This window comes from Hippopotamus amphibius, chromosome 4 (genome assembly GCF_030028045.1).
Source record: "Hippopotamus amphibius kiboko isolate mHipAmp2 chromosome 4, mHipAmp2.hap2, whole genome shotgun sequence".
In the NCBI taxonomy this organism is placed as follows: domain Eukaryota; kingdom Metazoa; phylum Chordata; class Mammalia; order Artiodactyla; family Hippopotamidae; genus Hippopotamus; species Hippopotamus amphibius.
The window spans coordinates 154,146,326-154,170,897 of record NC_080189.1 but is presented as its reverse complement, the minus strand read 5'-3'; the positions used below and the strand labels follow the sequence as shown (position 1 = coordinate 154,170,897).

At 36.5% G+C, this 24,572-nt stretch overlaps 1 protein-coding gene across 6 annotated transcripts in view; it reads right to left on the bottom strand.

Annotated features, from left to right (window-relative positions):
• RAD51B (RAD51 paralog B) overlaps positions 1 to 24,572 on the bottom strand; it is a 557,996-nt gene that overhangs the window by 501,147 nt on the left and 32,277 nt on the right. For all 6 annotated transcript variants that reach the window (XM_057731230.1, XM_057731228.1, XM_057731233.1 and 3 more), the window contains 3 exons: positions 23,180 to 23,316; positions 12,414 to 12,533; positions 10,734 to 10,917 (listed from right to left, as the gene is read on the bottom strand). In XM_057731230.1, coding sequence (XP_057587213.1) covers positions 10,734 to 10,917; positions 12,414 to 12,533; positions 23,180 to 23,316 — 441 coding nt within the window. The remainder of the gene's footprint in view (positions 1 to 10,733; positions 10,918 to 12,413; positions 12,534 to 23,179; positions 23,317 to 24,572) is intronic.

The following is a 24,572-nucleotide window of genomic DNA, read 5'->3' as shown; positions in this document are numbered from 1 at the left end:
TCTACTAAAATTATAAATTAACTGAGAAATAAAGTTACTGACAAAATAAACTGATGAAAAACAGAAATGATAAAACTAGAAGCTTCCAAAAAGAAGGCAAGATTTAGAATGTCAAAGAATTAAGCTCCTCAAAGAATTAAGCTCAAAAAACAAAAATAAAAATACAAAGTTTTTAAAAGTGCAAAATTAAAACACTAAGAACCTATCAACATGTATGTACTTGGAAGTCAAGGGTACTTAACTCAACTAACACATTCAAGAAAGACAAAGGACATACGACAATACGAACCAAAGAAATAAATTTTGTCTTTGAAAACCAAAAGAGAGTATCCTTTGACCAGCCTCTCATATAGCCACTAACGGTAAAGTCCTACGTTGATGATTACAGCTCTTTGTATAAAATCTTGATCAATGATATCTCACAGAAGTTTATGCATCATATTAAATTAAAGGCACAGAGCTTTCAAATTATCAGCAAATCAACTTTAAAGGAGAAGGAAAGGGATGGCAGAGAGACATCGAAGTTTTATTTCCAAGTATCTTTTCACTTTTTATAAAGAATGTTAGAATGTTTTCCCGTTAGGTATTGTAAGAACTCAAGTAGGCACTTAATTGAATATGCATCTCATAAACTGCATGATTAGAAAAAGTGATAGTCATTCTACAAATATATATTGGACACAACCTATGACACTATTCAATATAGATACTATTCTATATAGGCAGCTCTGAAGGATACATAAAAGCTCTGTTTTCAGGGAGCTTCCTAATATAACCAAGGAGCAGAGGCATGAACATACAAAAAATTTAAATAACACTGCGAAGCAATAAATGATTAAAGTTCCAATTAAGAAATTAAGACCATATGCACTACAAAAGAAGACAGAGGACTTCCTAGGTGGCGCAGTGGTAAAGAATCTGCCTGCCAATGCAGGGGACACGGGTTCGAGCCCTGCCCTGGGAAGATTCCACATGCCACGGAGCAACTAAGCCTGTGCGCCTAAAAAAAAAAAAGAAACAAAAAAAACAAAAAAAAAAAAACCAAGAGAAGACAGAATTGATTGAGGCTAAAACCTGTGTGTAGAATCAATTGGTACCTAAAAATCAAGCGGTACAAAAATCTCAGAGAAGAGAGAAAACTTGAGAGCTCAGACATGAAAGAAGAGTAAAGTTTAGAAAGGGACAGGTGAAAGAGAAGGAGATCCACAGCTAGAATAAACATAGGGTGATAGGGATCAACCAGCAGCTGGCACCAAAGAGAAAAAGGTAGGAGGCTGGAACCATGTGGAAGCAAACTTTGAATATTATATCAGGAACTTAGACTGAATCACTCAACAAATACATATTGGAACAACTATTCTTTGCCATGTACTGTCCTAGATGCAAAAGATACGAGTGTGAACAAAACAGATAAGTTCTCTGCCCTCATAGTGATGACAGTCTAGTAGATTTATTCCATAAAAAAAGTACCACGCAATGCTTCTAAAAGGATGTGATCGGAGATATACTCTGGGAAAATTATGTAGCAATGGTAGGTACCTAGACAGAAAAGAGACAGGCAGACCAATTAAGACATTGCAATAATTATCTAAGAGAGAGGCAGCAAGTGATAGTACTCAGTTATGCAAATCTTGAGCAGTCGTAGATAAAACACCTCATTTCTCTGCATCCCTGTGATCACTTGAGAACTGAAGTTTGCCATTAGCCCAACCTTACGATTCTACAAACACATCTAGGCACTGTGTGATATATACAGAGTAACACTAACATCTAAGAGCTGCAACTTGCTTCATCTCAAACTTTTTCTTAGCAACTCTGCATTGGAATTACACTTATACTTTATCAGCTTAACCACTATCCGTCTCCAAAACAACACGCTCTTTCTGAATAGGAAGAGACAGTAAGGGTCAAGATTAGACATGATAGAATATAGCTAGAGCCTATGAAGATCTATATTACCTCCCTTTATTTCTCTCTGTGTAATCTGTAGTTCCATGTAAAGGACAGAGAACGGGGTACCAAGGTATTTACATATCTGTTAGAAAGCAGAAAAAGAATAGCAGAGAAGGTACTTATTTAATTCTCCGTTATAGCGCAAGAAGCTACCTGCCTCCTACAGTTAACTCATTTACAGAAGCCTGAAGGGCAGAGACTATGTTATCACTATGATCTCATAGCGCCGAGCACAGAGTTTTGTTCACATTGCTGAGGGTGGAATTAAGAAAAGAAGAGTGTCTGAGATCCAAAGAATAAGTGAGTAAACCAGGTATAGGAGGATCAGGCAGTAACAGCATCCATCAACTAAACAGCTAGAAGGGGATAAAGCAGTGAATCTAAGACATGATTTTTCCTTGTGAGGTGCTTGCAGCCTTCTGGAAAAAGAAAAAATTGGCAGGAGAGAGAGAAAATATACCAAGCATCTGGCACGAGGTAACTACTAAAATTAATAATTAATGGCTACCTCTTACTGAATGTGTCAAACGTTGTACAAAGAACATCACAGACATTATCTCATTTAATGCTCACACCCCCATGAGTCAGATATTATTATCCCCATTTTTCATATGGAAAACTAAGAGTTGGAACTAGGATAAATAACTTACTCAAGGTCATAAAACTAGCAAACAGTAAAGCTATGATTCAAACCAACACCTAACTCCAAAGCCAGTACTCTTAACCATCCAGAACCAGGGTAGTTAGCACTGAAGATGATGGGAATTAATCCGATGATGGTATTTAATATAAATTGAAAATGGAGCCAGATAGATTTGCTGAAACATGAAGAGCAGCGTTTAAATTGAAGACGTATTAGGTAATACCTACAGGATCCGATGACTAAATAGATGAGATCCAGTGCATCAAAAGTAAGTCCTCTTCCAGCCCCTGCTTTCCCTCTCTGACACAACCAATGGCGTTTCTTTATGAGCTTCCAAGAGCAATTTATGCATATAATAGCACCCCAAGCCACTCTCCTTTTTTTAAATTTTTATTTTGAAATAATTTTAGATTCACCAAACAGCTGCAAAAAAAGAGTACAGAGAGTTCCTATACTCTCTTTACCCAGCTTCTCCTAATGTTAACATCTTATATAACCATAGCACAATGATCAAAAACAATAAATTAAGGTTGATGCAATACTAATAACTAAATTTTGCCAGTTCTGAGCAATTAAAGTAAGCTGCCATAAATATTCTTGCACCTATTTATTGATGTCCTTGTGTGTCAAGGGTCCCTAAGACCACTTTCTGGCTCAGTGATTCACTGAAAGAACTCACAAGACTCAGAAAAGCCATTACACTCAGTTATGGTTTAGTACAGCAAAAGGATACAGATTGAAATAAGCAAAAAGAAAAGAAGCATGAGCAAAGCCCCAGAGAAACCAGATACAAGCTTCCAGGTGTCATCTCACATTGGAGTTACATGGACATGTTTAATTCTCCCAGCAATGATGTGTGACAACACGTATGAAGTGAAATCAACCAGGAAAGCCTGAGCAAGCTCTGGTGTCCAGAGTTTTTACTGGGAGGGTCAGTCACACACCACGCAGACTGAATGTCTGACCTTAGCTATTGAGATTCCAGTCCCCAGAACAAAATAAATGTTCACCATAAATCACATTGTTTGCATAAACTATCTGATTCAACTGGTATTGTGTGGTCCAAGGCATCAAGCATACAAAAACACTCTTATTAAGCAGAATATTCCAAAGGCTCAGAGTGCATTTCCCAGGAGCTGGCAGTCCTAAAGATGAGACTTTCTTGAGAATGTGCTGGGTTTGAGCAACCCACCCCAGCTGAGTTAACCCTTTCCTACACAACCTGTCAGTGCATTTTTGGGTTATCTCATTCATTTCACCAGCAGCACAGTAGTCACTGTATGGATGCTCCAGCACTGATCTAGCCAATCACCTACTCATTAACCTTAAGCTGTTTCTAGCTTTTTGCTCTAGTCAACAATTAAAACAAAGTTTTATAAATTACAAAGTGCTACAAAAAGGAAAGATTTTTTTTTTCTAGAATTATTATCACTGACTGATGAAATAAAGGTTTAATCCAGACTGTGAGCTTCAGTCACCTGAATGAATATAGGGTAGCTTTAAGGATATTCTGACTTTAAATGTAAGTTAGCAAACACAAGGCACTTATAAAAAAGAAAAAAAAAATGTAAAGGACTTCTTTTGGGGGCACACAATGGGGTCTGTGGGGTCTTAGTTCCCTGACCAGGGATTGAATCTGCGCCAGTGAAAGCACCAAGTCCTAACCACTGGACCACCAGGGAATTCTCTGTAAAAGACTTTTCTTACCTCACAGAATTCCTATAGTGTTTGCTTTCAGTAATTAATATGAAAGTCATCAAAGTAAACCAAAAATTATATCATTTCTGGAAAATCATACAATAACATTACATAAGAGCAAAATATAACTCTAGAGTTTTGATGGCTTACATATATCTAGAGTTTAGAATTTCTACTTCACAATTAGGGAAACTTCATTAGACTTTCACAGAAATGCAAGTCCTGAATTTTTATGTTTATGATAAGCATAAATGTCAAAATTGGGTCTATACATACCTTTTTCCTCTATCTCACAAGTCATAAATGTTGTATTCCAATTTTGTAATTAACAAAACGTTAACTATTTTAAATGCATTGGCCTGTTTCCTATTTTTTTTTTAATTTTCAATATTTATTAGTATCTAAGTAAGATAAGGTATAATCCTATAAGATGTGGCTTGTTTTCTCATCTTCTTAAGTGTCTTCAAAGAATAGAAATGTTAATTTTTTATGGTTCATGGGTTTTTTTACGTCATTTAAGAAATCTTTGCCTGGCCCAACGCCACAAATATTTTCTCCCATGTGTTTTTCTGGAAGTTTTATAGTTTTAGCTTTTATGTTACAGTGCATGAACCATTTTGAGTTGGGTTTCTACAAGGATAAGTCAAAAATTATCCGCACTCTGGGTGTAGAATTTACCACACTGCAGATAATTTTTGACTCACCTTTGTATAACAGTACAAGGAATTAGTCAACGTTTGTTTGTTTGTTTTTTACTGATGGATATCCAGCGGTTCTAGCACCACTTGCTGACAAACTATTCCTTTTCCAATGAATTACTTTAGCGTCTTTGTTCAAAATTAACTGACTGTAAATCTATGCATTTATTTCTGCACTCTCTATTCTGTTCCATTGATCTGGTGTCAATGCTATTACCAATACAACACTGTCTTAATTATTGTGGCTTTATAATAGGTCTTAAAATCAGGGAGTGTGGGTCTTCTAACTATACTTTCCTTTTTATAAATTTTCTGACTGTTCTCAATCTTTTGCTTTTCTACATAAATTTCACAGTCAGATTGTTGATTTCTACCCAAAAGCCTACTGGGATTCTGACTGGGATTGTGTATTGAATACACAGAGCAATCTGGAGAGAATTAACATCTTGACACTTCTGAGTCTTCAGTCCATGAGCATGGTATGTTTTCATTTATTTAGGTCTACTTTGATTTCTCTCATCAATGCTTTATAGTTTCCACTATAAAAATTTTACATATATTTTGTTACACTTATCACCAAGATTTCATTGTTATGGTACTCTTATTAATGGTACAGGTTTTCAATTTCAATTTCAATTTCCAATTGTTCACCACTAGCATATAGAAAAACAATTAATTTCTATATATTGATTCTTGTATCCTGTAATCTTGCTAAAATCATTTGTTAAATCTAGTAGTTTTTTTGGGTAAAATCTTTGGGATTTTCTACCAAACATATCATATCGTCTATGAATAAAGATAGTCTTATTTCTTCTTTGCTAATCTGAACAAAGATATACCTAAATTCTTTTCCTTGCCACATCACACTGGCTAGATTCTATAATACACTGTTGATTAGATATGGCAAGAATGGGCCATCTTTGCCTTATTCCCAAACTCAGGAAGAAAAAATTCAGTATTTCACCATTAAATATGAGGTTAGCTATAGGTTTTTAGTAGATGCCCTTTATCGGGTTGAGAAAGTTCCCTTCTACTCCTGGTCTGCTCAGAGTTTTCATCATGGACAGCTAATGAATTTTGTAAATTGTTTTTCCTTCCTACATCTACTGAGATGACCTTTTTTTTTTTTAATGTATTGCTGTAGTAAATTGTATATTTTAATGTTGCATTCAAAATCAACATAGTATTCCTGAAATAAGCTCTACTTGGTCGTGATGTAGTTATCCTTTTTATTTACTGCTGAATTTAGTTTGTTAATATTGTTTTAAGGATTTGTGTATTTATGTTCATGAGGAACATCAGTCTGTAGTTTTCTTATAAATTTTCTGGAAGATATTTTTAGAATTGATATTATTTCTCCATTAAATGTTCGATAGATTTTACCAATAAAGCCTTTGGACCTAGAATTTTCTTTGTGAGATATTTAACTACAAATTCAACTTCTTTAACTGATACAGGACTATCCAGGTTATCTGTTTCTTCCTTAGTAAGCTTTGGTAGTTTGTGTCTTTCAAAAATTTGTCCATTTCATCTAAATTATCAAACCTACTGAAATAAAGATGCTCATAACATTCTCTTATTATTCACTTAATATCTATAGGACCTTCAGTGATATCCCTTCTTTCATTCTTGATATTGCTAATTTGTTTCTCTCTCTTTTTTCTACTGGTCAGTCTGGGGAGAGTTTTATCAACTTTATTAATCTTTTCAAAGAACCAGCTTTTTATTTTATTGACTTTTTTCTCTATTGTTTCCTATTTTTAATTTCATGGATTTATGCTTTTATCTTATTATTTCCTTCCTTCTGCTTATTTTGAATTTAATCTATTCTCTTTATATTTTTTACAAGCTTAGATCACTGATTTGAAACCTTTCTTCTTTTCTAGTATAAGCATTTAATTAAATAAATTTCCCTCTAAGCACTGATTTAGCTGCAATCCATAAATTTTGATATGCTGTATTTTCATTTTTATTTACTCTCAAATAATTTCTAAGTTCTCTTGTGATTTATTCTGTGACTCATGGGTTATTTAGAAATGTTTTTGTTTAGTTTCCAAATATGTTTCCAAATATGTGTGGATTTTCCAGACCTGCTTCTGTTATCAATTTCTAGTTTAATTCTCCTGTGGTCAAAAAACATACATAGTACTATTTCAATCTTTTAAATATGTTGAGATTTATTTTATAGCCCCAAATATAGTCTATTTTGGTGAATACTGCATGTGTACCTGAAAGGAATATGTATTCTGCAGGCATTTGAGTGAAATGTTTTGTAAATACAAATTAGATCAAGTTGACTGATTATGTTATTCAAGTCTTCTGACTTCCTATTAATTCTATCAATTACTGAGAAAGGAAGTTGAAATCTCCACGCACGCAGGCACACTTGCAAACACACATACAATCATCTTCCATAGCCATGGGTTCCGTATCTGTGGATGCAACCAACCATGGATCAAAAATTCTCACCTGGAGAATTTTTTTTTCTAATCTACGATACATTTTATTTTTTAATAATTTGTATTGGAGTATAGTTGCTTTACAATGTTGTGTTTACTTGGAGAATTTCTGATGCAAAACCCTGGACGCAAAACCCACAGATAAAGAGGACCACCACTTTATGTAAGGGACTTGAACATCTGCCGATTTTGGTATCTGCGGGGGTCCTGGAAGCAAGCTCCTGCAGATACTGAGGGACAACTATACATATTATACACAGATAGACAATGTGACGATTGAAATCAAATACAAATTATATTTTAAGCTTTTATCGCACATTTTAAAGCATTGAAAGTTCACTGTAAAGAAGTATTTAAATTTAATTAAGTACTCAACCCACATGCAGGTTGGTTTACTCTTTGCTCTCATTTGAATGAAAAGATATTTAGAGTGTATCAAAATGCCAGGTGTCCTGACCCTACCCACCATCTCAGATCCACAGCCAAAGAACAGGCTGGAATGCTTGGCTTTCTGCCCAATCTTCAGAGGCCATCAGACATTAACTGATCAGTTTTACTAAACTGAGATAAAACTCTTCTAACTCCTGCACTGTGATACTATCTAGATCGCTAAAGCCTTTTTCGAGTTTAAGAATCTTAAGAATTCTTTTTCTTCCTATAAGACACCAGTGTAAACTGATTATAGCTCCTATATGATAAGATTCTGCCATCTGAAGTTATATTTTATTACTACTATAAACAGTAAACAATATTAAAGATAGAATCAAAATAGAGATAAAAGTAAATAAAATTTAAGTTCAGTATAAATATACATAAGATTAAATCAAGTCTAAGAAGAAAAGCAGTATCTAAATTCATACACTTAAAAATATTTACTGGGACTTCCCTGGTGGTGCGGTGGTTAAGAACCTGCCTGCCAATGCAGGGGACACAGGTTTGATCCCTGGTCTGGGAAGATCCCATATGCTGTGGAGCAACTAAGTCCATGCGCCTCAACTACTGAGCATGCCTATAGAGCCCACAAGCCACAGCTACTGAGCCCACGTGCTGCAACTACTGAAGCCCTTGAGCCTAGAGCCTGTGCTCTACAACAAGAGAAGCCACTGCAATGAGAAGCTGGAGCACCACAATGAAGAGTAGCCCCCGCCACCACAACTAGAGAAAGACCACGCACAGCAACAAAGATACAATGCAGCCAAAAATAAATAAATAAATAATAAATAAATCTTAAAAAGAAAAACATTTACTGAGTGCCTACTATGTGTTAGGCACTATTCCTGGTACTGACAATAAAGCCACGAACAAAGCAGACAGATTCCCTGTAACCATACTATGGGGTGGTAGGGACAACACAAGCAATAAACATGAATATGTAATGCTAGAGGGTGAAAATTCTGATGAAGGGACATAAAGCATAATAAGAGAGATGGAGAGGCAGGGAATGTGGTTAATGCTTATATGGTCAGGGAAGTCCTCACTAATAAGATAACAGGAGACAATAAATCATATGGATATACAGGAGGAATATTCCAGGCTAAGTAACAGCAAACACTTCTTGGAGCAGGAATGTTTGCGGGCATGTTTGAGTTAAGTACAGGAAGCATAAGGTTTGCTAATTTGAAAGGAAAAACAACATACTTTTTAAGGCACTTAGTTCCATATGAAGCCACCTATTCAAAGTATAGTAAAAAAAAAGCTTAAAAGTTTATGATTTTCCATTTACATGAGGTAATTAGGCTAGGAAAATTCTGAGATTTCCTAAAGAAAGTATTTTTCAAAAGCCTTCTAAAACCAATACTGATTTGTCAGAAAACCAATACCATACTGTGTTATATGCTATAGTCTACATTTACCTGTAAACAGGAAAACAAAGGCAAAGACAGAAGGATATGGGAATACTAAGTCCCTATTCTTTCAGAGCTCTACTAAAAACAAAGAAAAGCAGAGTTCCTTTCTCATTCAGGAAAATAATCACCTCAGAAAAAAACTGAAACAGATCAGTCTACAATTACAATTTAAAAACAAATACAACTTTTAAACGGTGAATTTTCATATGTTACATGAGATTGTCAGGCAACAGTATGAATTAATAAAACAAACATAGATACTTAACTTTTCCACTCAATCAAGTAACTCTATAAAATATTTTTAAATTCCCTTATTCTCCTTGACCAGGGAAAATATGGATTTGAATTTGTCCTTTTAAGCAAATAAAATAAAACTTAAAAGATAAGCATCATCCCAAATAAGCTTTACAGCAGTTGATTCACTGGGAATTATACCACATAATCCAAAATAGGAATTTAAAAGCCATTAAAATATGTAGAACTTTTGAATGCTACATTTTCTCCCTTGACTTCTTGCTTAGGTTTATAAATCTCAAAGGCTATGTGGTAGCTTCCACTAACAGTACATATTCTCTATGTTACAAAGATCCAAGGTTTTAATCTCCCAAACAAATCTAAAAATTGTAAAATCATTGCTTAATTTTATCTCAGTTTAAGGTGTTTTCCTATCTTCTGTTGAGATGATGCATGGCTAAAACTGAAAAGCCTAACAATACTAAATGTTGGTGAGACTTCAGAGCAAGTTGCACTGTCCCACACACTGCTAATGGGAATATAACTTAGTACTTATGTATGTTTTATAGTTTACCCACTACAAACCCTTGCAATACACCTCATCTTCAGATTTCCTGATCAAAATGCCCACTACTGAAAGTCATGCCAAGAGTAATTTTTCAAGTTTTCCTTACTTACGCTTTCATTACTATCACTCCGAATACACCCTAAAAATCAACCTCTGGCTACTGAAGCAAACCAAACCCTACAGTGTAGAAAACAGCACTGAACACAATAACAATATCTAAACCTTCAACACTCATAAAATTGACTACAGCCATTAAAAAAAAAAGCTATATAGAAACAGACAATTTCATGGAGTTTTATACTTATTACTTATCTCAGTGTGAGAAAAGTAATATAAAAACATGCGCAAAGAGTAAACAATGAGACAGAAGAAAAGGACTGACCATAGGAACTTTGGAAAACAATATTTAAATCTTCTCTAGACTCAAATTGTGAAAAGGATAAAATAATCTCAACAGATGAACAAATTTTAGAGGATGGTGGTATTTGCTACAGCAATTAGGCTGCGCTACCATTAAAAAGTCATCTGTTTTACATTTCCTTCTAATTATATTATTTGATATTATAAGTTAGTGAACTTAAAATAAAAGAAAAAAAAAAAGAAAGAAGAAAAAAAGAGAAAAAGAAAACTTACTGGGATTGAAAATTCCTCAGCCAAATACTTCAAAGAGGCTGCTTCTCTTGCCAAGAACTTGTTCCTTTCTCTCATGTTGCCCTGAAGTTGTGTATCAAACTCCTTTCTTACCACAGAAGCAACAGAGTCAATAACTACAAGTTTAACTCCTTTTGAAATTATTTCTTCTTCCAAGGATTCAATCCTGTAAAAGCAGAATTTATAAAATAGTGGATAAATTTAAGGTATAATTAAAAGAAGTAGGGCATTGCAAAGTTAACCAACTTTAAGACAACAAATTACTCTTCCCTAAGTTACAGTAACTATTGCAAATATTCAATAAACATAACTTATTTTCAGCTCTCCGATACATATTGCACTCTTTTGGTAAAATGTTTTCATTTAGCTTCATTCCTTGGTTTTCTTAAGATACTGCTAAAGCTCCAGTTTTAGAGCAAAACTACTTGCCGTAGCCAGTCTCCAAAATGGCCCCCATTTACTTCCACCTTCTGGTATTCACATCCTTGTGGAGTCCCCTCCCACACTGTACCAGGGTTGGTCTGTGGACCAACAGCATATGACAAAATGATGGTATATCATTTCTTACAGTAGGTTATAAAAGACTACAACTTCCATCTTGGACTCTTTCTCACTTGCCCACTCTCTCTCAGAGCACTCGCTCTGAGGGAGGCAAGATACCACTGTGGACCAAAAAAGGTCGCCTGCCACATCAGTAAACAAAGGATGTTGAGGCCATCGAGCCATCAGCCACTGCAGCTACCCCAACTATGTACCATGAGGGAATTCAGGATAGAGAAAGGCAGGATACTGGCCCTAGATAGTCATGGTGCATATCAAAGGAATGATTTCACTGAGCCCAGACCCTTGCATCTTCCCATACACAGAAAAATGCTAAATTCATTAACTCAAGATGTCTGGTTTTGCTTTAATTAACAGTAATCTTTTGATGTTCTGACTATGTGGTTTTTGTTGCAAAAACTCCTATACCCTAGCTCCTCCCTTATCTCTTTGGAGCAGTCCATCAGAGCTCTCTGAGAGGCTGCCGCCTGGGCTTAAGTCCTCAGTATGTCTGCTGAATAAAGCATAATTCTCAACTTTTAGGTTGTGCACTTTTTTTTTTTTTCAGTCAACAACATATAAGAAGCCCTATGGAGAGACCCACATGGTGAGAAATAGAGACCTCTGGCTAGCATCCAGAAAGAAAGGGAGGCCTTCCCACAACTACATGAATGATCCTGGAATTCTCCAAGATTATCCAACTTCAAGTGATCCTCGAGATGACTACAGCCCTCGCCAACAGCTTCACTGCAAGCTCCTGAGCAACCCCCAGCTAGAAACACGCAGCTAAGACATTCCCAGATACCTAACCCTCAAAAACTACTGGGATGATAGATGTTTACTGTTTTAAGCTGCTGGACTTTGGGATAACTTGTAAATGGAACAATAGATAATTAATATACCACTTAGTTAAATCTAAAACATATTATTCATTTACATTTTTTTTTCATTTTCAAAGAAATACTTCAACCAATATGCTGTGGTAAATAAAGAACACTGAAATAATTATTTCTCATAATGCTAATATATAGGGACTTTTTTTCACTCTGAAACTGAAAACATGAAAAATAAAGACTAAATCGTCAAAGTATTACTAAACTACCAAAATCTAAAACAGCATACCTTTGTAGAACTTCATCACAGCTGAGTTCCCGATAGAGATGAACTTTACTGCTTGTCAAAAGTAATTTTTCTTCACTGTCAAAATATCTGGGAAAACGAGATTCTGCTATCTCAACCAGTCTGTGAAGGAAAAAAACAGCACAAGCAACAGCGGTCAATATTTTTGCCACATGTAGCAACATGGATGGACTTGGAAGGAATTACGCTAAGTGAAATAAGCCAGACAGAGAAAGACGAAGACTGTGTGATATCACTTATACATGGAATCTAAAACATACAACACACTAATGAGAACAAGAAAAAAGAAGCAGACTCACAGATATGAAGAACAAATTAGTGGTTACCAGTGGGGAGGGGGGAGGGACAAGACAGCAGTAGAGGGGAGAGGTACTAACTGTTGGGTGTAAGATAGGCTCAAGGATGTATTGTACGACACTAGGAATTAGCTAATATTTTACAATAACTGTAAATGGAAAGTAACCTTTAAAATTGTAATAAATTATTTAAATAAATAAATAAAAATAGTCAATATTTAAGGCCACATTGCTTTAATGAATTTTACTTAGGAAACTCATAAGCCATAAGTAACACTAGGAAAAAGCCTTATCAATAGAGCAGGTATAAGCAAACTGGCTTCATATACAATTTTGGAATGTAAGCCCTCCTTTATAATCACTGAAAAAGATTACCAGTCAGAGCACGAGCCCAGCAAGGGCTTTTAGATCTCATCTAATGTTGAGAAAGCAATGTCTCTAAGTTTAACATAAAAATATGTTTTTTCATAAATGACCATTTGACTAGCACCTATAAGATTTGTTTAGTAAATAAGAAAAATGCTTTCATTTTCACAAATGAAATATATTTAAACATAGAATATTATCCTTCTAATAATCAAATATCAGTAAATCTCCATGTCTCAGACCAGAAAAATATGCTTTCTCAATCAAAACTTAATACATACAAAATAAGTACTATCCAATAGTTCCTTGGTAAACAGGAAACTATTTTCTAAACAAATGGATGCTGTGCAGTATTTCCTTAGTAAACAAAAAATTATTTTCTAAACACTGAATTTCGACCTCAAAGCTAGATCTAATGCATGGTGTAGGCTGAGCATTAGAGAGTGACAAGGTGAAACAGATGCAACTATCATCTTGTATTAATAATACAAGGCATGGAGTGGTACTAAAATTTTCAAATATTTTTGGTTAAAAATGGAAATGTTTGAGTGTAACTGTCTGATATTTTATCAGCTCAATACTTAACCATCCTTGGTTAAGGATGCCTGGGAGAAAGGACTGCAAATACTAAAGCCATCCTATATTATATGCTCCATTTAATAAACGAAAGTATAAAAGAATAGTGTTTTCATTTCTAGATAGTTAATGAGTTCCGAGAAGAGGCTGAGAATGTTAGAGAGATAAAATAAATTCCTCACATATGCTACACTCAGAAATGAAACATAAAATCAAAACTAGGAAAAGAAACAAATAAAACTAATTAATAACATTTCTTAAAAAGTACCCTTTGAACAATTTGAAAAGAAAAGGCATCATTAGGTTGAACAGGAAGAGGAAAAATCACTTTAGGAGTAAGGAATAGTACCAAAAGTTGTGTAAAAAGTGAGAACAAAATGTATCAAATGGCCATTCAGGAGAAGTAGTTGAGAGAGGGAGGTACAGGGACTGGGGAAAAAAGGAGGAAATGAGGTAAGTGATGAAAGCAGGAAGAAATGAGTTGACATTGGCAAAAGGCAGAATGGGCAAATTTTGAGAGTTTGGGGATGATGTGTAAATTTCTTGATTAGGGCAACTATTTGCTGAGTTCAGTGCTAGTCGGAGAAGTCAGCTAAAAAGCTCTGACACTTGGAACCCACCAATTTTTAATAGGATAGGGATGGCAACACCTGCCAGAAACATGGAATTTTTTCAAAATTTGGATACCCAGTTGATTAGGAACCAGATTGAGAGTACCTAACTCACTGGCAACAACAACTGAACAGCTGACAGACAATAATTTTATGCCTCTAACACTAGGCTGGATTTCAACCAGTGGCTTGAGTGGCGAAAGGCTCTGGAATGTATTTCTGCCCTCTCATTCCATTAAGGCCCCTCAGAAGCAAGGTGGTCAATGCGTGGATATGAACTAACCTTATCCACAGTGACCATGCTAAATACTGTAGCAAATGGATATTTACAAACCAATACACTGTCATTTTCTAAAAGTTTCTCCAAATGTTTTTTAGTTTAGAAAAAGTATCTACAAATATAGAGATCAAAAGCCAAATACAAATGTAGTATCCTATATGCCTCATGTTAATCGTAGCAATTTCTAATGACAATCTTCATCACAAAGATCTTTTTTGGTTACAGCAAGCAAAAGAAAAGATCCTGTCTTTTCCTCCCAGACAATAATTACATAAAATTTGAAACCAATGCCATCTAGTGGACATCTTTTATATAAAAAGCATTCTTTTCAAAAGATTCATTCATTCAGCAAATATCTGAGGACCTACTATACGACTGGCACCATTCTAGCTGCTAAGGCTATAGCAGTGAACAACAACAGTAACAAAAATCCTTCCCTCACGGAACTTACATTCTACTAAGACAAAAAAGAAAAAAAAAATATATGTATATATAGTACATCAGATAATAAGTGCTTTAAAGAAAAGTGAAACAGGTTAAGGGAACACATGGTGACAGACTAAAGTAAGCGCTATTTCACGGAGGGTAGTCTGGGAAAGCCTCTTTAATAAGATGACATTTGAGCAAAGGTTTAAGGGAGATGAGAAAATGAACCATGTGGCTATCCAGTGAAACAGCACACAGGAAGAGAGAATTAGAGCAAGTGCTAAAGTCCAGATGTGGGAAGATGGCTGGTGTGCTGGAGGGATAAAAAGGAGGCTAATGTAGTAGCTGGAACACAGGAACCAAGAGGAGGAATAAAAGGAAATAAGCTCAGAAGGCTAGCCGGGGCCAAGATCACATAAGATTTTTATGATTGTAGGGTTTTGGTTTTGTTGTTGTTGTTGTTGTTTTGTTTTTGTCTTTAGATTTTATTTAGTAAAATGGGAAACCTAGGATCGGGACTGACATGATCCAACTTCTTTTTTTTTTTTTTTAAAGAATCACTGTAGCTAACAAACGGAGAAGAGGCTGGGGGGGCAGGGTGACAGCAAAATCAGCTAATGCCGTCATCCAGAGAGAGACGATGACTTGACCCAGACAACATCTCAGGTGACTGGAAGTAACTGCACTCAGGATACAGTTCCAAAGAAGACGGAAGGGATTTCTTGACAAATGGGATGAGCAGCTGGAGAAATGGAATTGCCATTCACTAAGATAGAGAAGACTGGATTCAGATCAAGGTTTTTGTTATTAGTTCCCCTGTTACTTCACAGCTCCTGTATAAAAGGAAAGTTAAAAGCTCTACATTAGTGACCACGTGCCAACTTGAAACCAAACACGTGTTTAATGTAAAAAAAGAAAAAAAAAATTCCAAAATTCTACTTGAAATCTAGCTTCATAAATGTGCTGAAATGTAAGTTTATGGTTTCTCAAAGCTTCTTGTACACATGTAATACTTTACCATTCATTAATTCAATATGTACTTGCTCAATACTGTGGTATTATTAAGTATAACAACATGAATCTATTAGTTCCTTACAGATTCCAGAATATGCCAACGTTTTGTTTTAGTAATAATAAGTACTTATCACTAACTTTTATTTTCTATCATAGAAACTCCTCAGGAACTCCCTTGCTTAATTCACCTACATGCACAAACGACAGGACAACTGGAACTGAACTAAGAAAAACCTACTCAGACTCACGAAACAATCTCAAAAAATGGTAAAAGGGAATTTATCTCCCCTATTGTTTGCCCCTTGGGTTAAAGATCCTAGATTTGTACCAACTACCAAGTAGCTAAATGGTCCTAAGACCACGCTGGTATTGCCTTCAGAATTAGCCAAAGTCATGCTGGCCACTACCACTACATGCCTCTCCCTGATACACTGGTTCAGAAAGAGTGATACTCTACGTAGACTGGTAGGAATTAAAAGGCACTCGCTGTAGGGTACTTGGCACTCTCAGAAGTGACACGCATACCAAGTACAGAACTTCCTTCAGATCTAAGCTTGGCCACTGCTTCCACATGGTACCAACACAACATATACCTCTCCTTTGTATGCTTAGTTATAATAGTTATAATTTTACATTTTTTGTGATTACTTGATTTTCTTCCTCCGCTTTTCGACGACATCTTTCTCCCTAGTTTTCAAAGCTCTTCTGATTTCACGACAACTCAGGAATGTCTACTTCTGCCTCTTACAATTCCAATTCTGTATCCCACTTCCTCAAGTCTCCACCTTCCAGAACCCTGGGTCCCATCTCCTGCTTCCCCAGATCCCTCAGTCTTCCTCACACACATATCCACTTGCAGTTCTAAGACTGCTTTATTTTCCTTTAACTATTTTACCTCTCCCAAAGTTTTATTTTGAAATTTTCTATTACCACTTACCATCCATATTACCTTCCTTTTTTATTCTTAACCTCCAGTTCCATCTTTTTCTAATTATCCCCAATACAGACAACATAGTATTTATTCAATTCATATATACTGGAATTTTCATGGCTGCCAAAATTTCCATAGACAGGTCACTAATCTATTTATCCATATTCTCAAGGTATATTCAACATATAGCATCTAAGACTATATCAGACCCTAAGCATAAGTCCAATAGGTAAAACAAATAAAAACAGACTTTTCCTGAATCTAACAGAAGAAGGGGATCCAGAACTCTGCCTCTTTAGCATTCCCCTCTCTCCAAGGCAGTCCCTGAGCGCCTGAGGGTTTAGGACCAGACTATACTATTAACTAAGTATTAAGCAGTACAGAAATACAATTGCAGACTGTGATGAACAAGTATGATTAACGTACTTCTCAAAAACATGTAAAAATGAGCCAGCTAGCGTACTGCTTTAAAAAAAATATGTAACTAATCATTCCAAAGTGCTTTTAAGTACATCACCCATAAGGTTTTCTTTTTTTTTTTTACAATTTTAAACTTATTTTTATTTTTATTATTTTTAATATTTATTTTTTTTATTTATTTGGTTGCGCCAGGTCTTAGTTGCAGCAAGCAGGCTCCCTAGTTGCGGCTCAAGGGTTCCTTAGTTGCAGCTTGCTGGCTCTTTAGTTGTGGCAAGTGGGGTCCTTATTGTGGCATGCAAACGCTTAGCTGCAGCATGCATGTGGGATCTAGTTCCCAATCAGGGATCGAACCCAGGCCCTGTGCATTGGGAGCACAGAGTCCTAATCACTGCATCACCAGGGAAGTCCCTTTAGTTATTTTTATTTACTCTCCCTCTGTTTTCTTCCTCCTTCTTGACAAAAAGATATGTAGCAGTTTTTGACAGAAACTATCTTCCACTTTTTATCATTTACCCTACATTCTCTGTATGTGAATCCTTTAATCTTCCGTCGTATTAATCCTGCAATTCACTTTCTCGTTGGTGCTTCTAGGATAGCTTGTTTGTAAGCACAAAATGGAGACAATGCTCCACACAGAGCCACACAGACAGCTGACACACATGCCTTTGGGGTCTTCTGTTTTTCTGCTTCATCTCTTCTCTAAGGCCAGAAACTATTCCAGTTGTGGCAGACACTATTAACTACCTACCAATATCCATTCCCACTTCGTCCTTGCTATGGGAACCCCAACCTTGCTCAGGCAGTAATGTTAACCAGCCCCAGCACACCTGTTACAAATATCTTTTCCCCTCACTTTTCCATCCTCCCTTGCACGTATGGGTGACAAAGTGGGAAATCTACAGAAGGATTCCAGAGCATGAAAAGGAAATCCGCAGAGGGGAGGAGGCAAAGAATACTTTCCTGATAAAAGATATAACCGGCTCTTTCTCTTCTCATGAACTTGACCACAGAATAGATATAATGCCTAAAACATACCAGCCCTAGGTCTCTGTCATCACTGAGAGGCAGAACCAGTGCCAGCAACCACCTACACTGGTCTTCCTGTCACAGGGAAAAAAATAAACCTCTTGTTTAAGCCACTATTCTTTGTGTATCCAGTTGCTTGCAGGAGAAAGCTTTCCTAACTGATTGACCGACCTTCCCTAGTAACTCCAAATAGGGATCAATCTTGTAACAGCACAAATGAAATGTGACCAAGCAGTACAGAGCCAGCTCCATGCCCTGACCTACCATGACAAACTCCAGAAGGCACTATAAGAACACCAAGTCTGGCATCTATACAGAAGAGCACAGGGACCTTTGATTACACCTGACCCTAGCACCAGATGACTACACTTTTCAAGCCTTGTGGAGAATATACTAGAAAAGTAAAAACAATATAAATTTCAACCCTTGTCTTCAAATGACCTTCATAAGAGTTCCCTGTGAATTATGCAACACAATACAAACAAAAGGGACAAAAATTTTACCACTCCATTTTCCAGCCTGCTTCTGATGCAAGAACTAAGTAATATGCACAAAGGCAGGAAAGATAATAAAGGAAAATAATTAATACAGAGAATGAAAAAGTAGCCAATTAGACTAAATGCAAAGACAAACAAAAATCTCCACAAATTAATATGGAAAATGTAGACTAGTCATCTGCTATTATATTTCACCTAATTCCCTGATAGGTTTTTAACCTACCCTGAACTATAATACTGACAACAATGAAATAATGCAACAGTTTAAGAAGACATCGTAAACTCAGTTTTGAACGTGGCACAAAAAAAGCAAGAATCCAATTACAGTGAACTAAACTGCTATTATCAGAATAACCTTAATCCTTCAATTCTCCAAGCAAATTCCCCAGGACCTTTTGAGCTATTTATACATTACTATTGATTACCTAATAGCTATTTTTTAAAATAATTTTTTATTTATTTATTTTTGGCTGCATTGGGTCTTCATTGCTGTGTGTAGGCTTTCTCTAGTTGTGACAAGCAGAGGCTACTCTTTGTTGCAGCCTGCAGACTTAGTGCGGTGGCTTCTCTTGTTGCAGAGCATGGGCTCTAAGCTTGCAGGCTCTAGGCTCTAGTTGCAGCAAATGGGCTCAGTAGTTGTGGCTCATGGACTTAGTTGCTCCGCAGCACGTGGGATCTTCCTGGACCAGGGATCAAACCCACGTCACCTGCATTGGCAGGCAGATTCTTTACCACTGCACCACCAGGGAAGTCCCCTAATGGCTATTTAATATCTTCTTGGCTTATGAGTTGAAAGCTAGTCATTGGCATTTTAAAGAGTACCTTTCAATTGGACAACATGAGTGAACCAATGTCTTTACCAGCTTTAGCATCAAATATATTTGTGTTCAAATTTCCAGTGTCTGTATCAGATTTAATATCAAATATGTTTCAATGTTCAGATTTCTAGTGGTCTCACATGTTTATGCTTCTGTTCCTTTTTTTTTTTTTACCATTTATTTGTTAAAGATCCAAATAAGTTCATCACATTACAGTTGATCCCTGTCTTTTTTCCCAGCTTTACTGAGATATAATTGACATATAACGTAGTATCAGTTTAAGGTGTACGATGTGATGAGAGCAACACATCTTTTAAGTCTCTTTTAATCCAAAGGTTTATCCTCCCACTCTTTTATTTTATTTTAATTTAATTTTATTTATTTTTTTTGGGGGGGTAGCTGCATTGGGTCTTTGTTGCTGCACATGGACTCTCTCTAGATGTAATGAGCGGGGGCTATTCTTCATTGCAGTGCACGGGTTTCTCATTGTGGTGGCTTCTCTTGTTGCAGAGCAGGAGCTCTAGGCACACGGGCTTCAATAGTTGCGGCTCGTGGGCTCCAGAGTGCAGGCTCAGCAGTTGTGGTGCATGAGCCTGGCTGCTCCACGGCATGTGGGATCTTCCCAGCCCAGGGACTGAACCCGTGTCCCCTACATTGGTAAGCGGATTCTTAACCACTGCACTACCAGGGAAGCCCCCATTCTTTTTTTTTAAACCTACAAATTGTTTTTTGTTGTGTCATTTTCCAGTTTGGATTTTCTGATTGCATCCCTCTGGTGTAGTTTCACATGTTCCTCTCTTCTCTGTATATGTTGTAAACTGGTTGTTGGATCTGAAAGCTCAATCACTTTATGGTTTGATTATTCTTCCATCAGGAAGTACCACAATGACTGGTTGACTTTTTGTGATTCTAGCACACTTTTCTGTTTACGAACTGTTTTCATTCACAAGATTTCTGACACCAAATGTGTGGGTTTTCTATACTAAGCAATTTTCCAATTCCCTATGGACACCAACTGGGTGTCCTACAAGTCAATTCAATTCTAACACTAACTACTAGGAGTTAACTCAGACACCACAAGTTAAAGGCTCAGACTCACAAGACTGCCCCCACTTCAGACATCAATCGCAAGTCCTAGGCTTCTGGTACTTCAGATCAACCAGCTATAAATCGGGAATACCACCCCCCCAGCACCTCAATGCGTTCACCAACCCAGAAGCTCTCCAAACCCTATCAGTTAGAGGGTTTTGTGGAGATTCCATTACATGAGCATGATTGATTAAATGGAAATGCTGATTGATCCATTTCTAGTCCCTCTTCCCTCCTCAGAGGCTGGGGAGGTGGGGCTGAAATTTCAAGCTAATCGCATGATCAGTTCCTCTGGCAAACAGCCTCCTTCAGATGCAATCTAGGGGCCCACCAAGAGTCATCTCATTAGCATGAACTCAGGTATGGTTGGAAAGGGGTTAATTGTGAATAACGAATGATGCTCCTCTCAGCACTATCACTCAGGAAATTCCAAAGGTTTTAGAAGTTCCTTTACCAGGAACCAGGATGACAACAAAATATACACTCATTACATCACAATATTCAGTGCCTAGATCCATAAGATTATTAGGGTTTATAATTTGGTGACATTCTATCATTCCTTCTTCATTTACTATTGGAATACTTCTGTAAAAAAGACATGCTTGTTACTTAGTAATACAGTTCATATAGAAAAGGGAGGAAAAGTGCTTGATTTCCTCTTTTTTTTTCTTAACTCATTTTCAAAATAATAAGTTGCTTCTCCAGAATTCTCCAATGGTGATCAATTTGTTGCTTTTCATTCCTTAATATTATAGACTCATAAATTTAAACATATTTCATGTGCTTTAATCCACTTCTATTATTGTTCTATTGGTGCTGAACTTATTTTCTCTTTGGCCAGTGGGAGCTCTTCAGGTTGACTCCAGGAGTCCTTCTGACACTCCCTTAAATAGTCTTTGATCGCTTTCTTGCCATCTGATGTTTCCGACTCAACTTAAAAACCTGATACAATGATTTCTTTTCAGATCGAATAAATCTTTCACCTTTTACTAAAACTAACAAACAAAAAAATACCCTTTCTTCTCCATAGCTAGAATTGGACATTCCCGTATGGAACCCTCATTCCTTTTAGTAGGAAATGGTATCTGGATTGCATGATCTGAGAGTAATACCTGTCAATTCCTTCATTTATCAAACATTTTCTGAGCAGTCAGTGTCAGTCATAGGATTTAGCTTTGATGATACAAAGACATAACACGAACTCAAAGAGCTGACAGGGACTTCCCTGGTGGTGCAGTGGTTAAGAATCTGCCTACCGATGCAGGGGACACAGCTTTGAGCCCTGATCCAGGAGGACCCCACATAGCTCAGTGCAACTAAGTCCATGTGCCACAACTACTGAGCCTGCGCTCTAGAGCCCGTGTGCCCTAGAGCCCATGTGCCCTAGAGCCCGTGCTCCACAACAAAGAGAAGCCACCGCAATGAGAAGCCCGAGCGTCACAACGAAGAGTAGACCTGCTCACCACAACTAGAGAAAGCCTGTGCGCAGCAACAAAAGACCCAACACAGCCAATAAATAAATAAATAAATAAGCTGACAAACCAGTGGCATATATTTAGAAAGAATAGATAATCAAAAGAGGCAGAAAAAAGCAAATAAGCGCTAGGCAAAATAATCCATTTGGAATTCATCTGGTCAGGTAACACACTTTGATCTTTGTAGTACTCTTAGAGAGAAATAAGGAAGATTCCCTGTGACATAATTAGAGAAAGACTCAAAGAACTATACCTTGGCTAAGAAAACAGAATTGAATCAATCTCCAGATGTATAAAGCACTGCTGCTTATGAATGTCAATTAGAGCAGGGGAAGAGGAGACCAGACTTATCTTCAAGTATACAGAGTTACACAAATTACTAAATGCCTTTCTCACAGAATGTTAAAATAAAGGTCCTTGCCAAATTAAGGAAATCTTTTCTAAGCATGCATACACTTACTACCAGTGTATTCCTTGCATTTACTACCACACTATTTCAAAGATTAAAGTAAAATATTTCTCAATCAAAAAATGTTTTGAAAATTGCAATTCGTCCATTCACTAATATTCTACCTCCAACTAGAAAACACTTACAAAGCAGCTTACCTTTTGTCTTTCTTATTAATTTTCCCTCTTCTCCATTTTCTACTTACATTCATCTCTCTGTTTTTTAAACTGTTTCTTCCTGACTTTCTGCACAACACAGTTTATCCAGGAACCCCACTCAAACCAATAAGAAACGGATAGAAAAGGCAAAAAGAAACTGCTCACTGTGTCAATTTTAAAAGGAAAATTCCTTTGAAACAGTATCTAACACTGTATTCTCAAAAATGAAAAGGAAACATTAACTTGTTTATAAATGTTACATGCTGTATATGTTACAAAAATAAAGCATCAAAATGAAAAATAATAAAATCTCCCACCTTTCAGCACTAAATGCTGACTCTGTGTCAATGTACACAACAGCTCCTTCTAATCCTCCCATGTTAGTAGGTAATGTGGCCAAAATGCTCATCATTATACAAAACTGAGTTTTTCCACAACCTGGTGGACCTGTAACCTAAAAAAAAAAAAAAGTTATTTGCATAAATATTACAATCTAATCAAAGCAAAATTCTTTTAAGAACTTGCCATATATACAGTCCAACTAACCTGGGTTCCCAGAGAGAACATTCTAATACACCCTCTGTATGTAATAAATTAACTTCTCCCCTGTGCATCTGAATTGGTACTAGTTGTGCACCATCCTTGGGAGAAATGAGAAAATAGTCACCCAAATCATCCTCTGTGTTCTGTAATTCAGATGAAAAACCTTTGGCTGAGATGTGCTTGAGGATTCGTTTATACATTCAAAACTTGGAGTTCTATATCTTTTTCTCATTAAGACATTTATAGAAAGATCTTGAAAACATTTAAAAGGCTTTAATAATTGGTTTAGCATTTGTTATAAATTGGCCTTTCAAAGGAATTTTGTACTAGTCCCATTAAAAGGTATTTGGGGACTTTCCTGATGAGGCAGTAGTAAAGAATCTGCCTGCCAAAGCAGGGGACACGGGTACAAGCCCTGGTTTGGGAAGATCCCACATGCTGTGCCACAACTACTGAAGCCCTCGAACTTAGAGTCCGTGCTCTGCTATAAGAGGAGCCACCACAACGAGAAGCCTGTGCATCACAATGACAAGTAGCCCTCGCTCACAGCAACTAGAGAAAGCCTGCGCACAGCAACGAAGACCCAACGCAGCCAAAAATAAATTTTTTTTAAAAAAGGTATTTTGATTTTTATTGAGAGTAAAGTATTTAGGATTAAAAGGTATTAATGTATACAATTTAGTTTCAAATGATTCAGAAAAAAAGTGTGTGTGTGTATTGAAGAGAGACAAAACAAATAAAACAAAATTCAATAATTACTAAATCTAGGTATTCATACTTTGAAGTGCATATTTTAAAATTTTAGTTGGTGGAAAGCTATTTTGAGATTACAAAATTAGAAAACAAGCAGGTATAGATGGAAAAGAATAGGACATTAATCACAGGCATACTTGAGTCCAAGGGGAAGTAGTTAAAAATTAATTTGAAAATATGAAAAATATCCCCTTTAAACATGCTATTTGTCATGCTGGCTGTGGCATCCAAATTTTAAGAACCAAAACACTACCCCTTTTGTGAGAATAACACTGACAAACAATTTTTCACAACAGGAAGAAGTGGAAAGAAGAGGAGGAAAGGAGGAGAGAAGAAAATCTCAGGTAGAGGTGAACAAAAGTCCGAGCTAAGACTGAGACACAACAGATTGAAGAAACTGTCTCAGATACACCA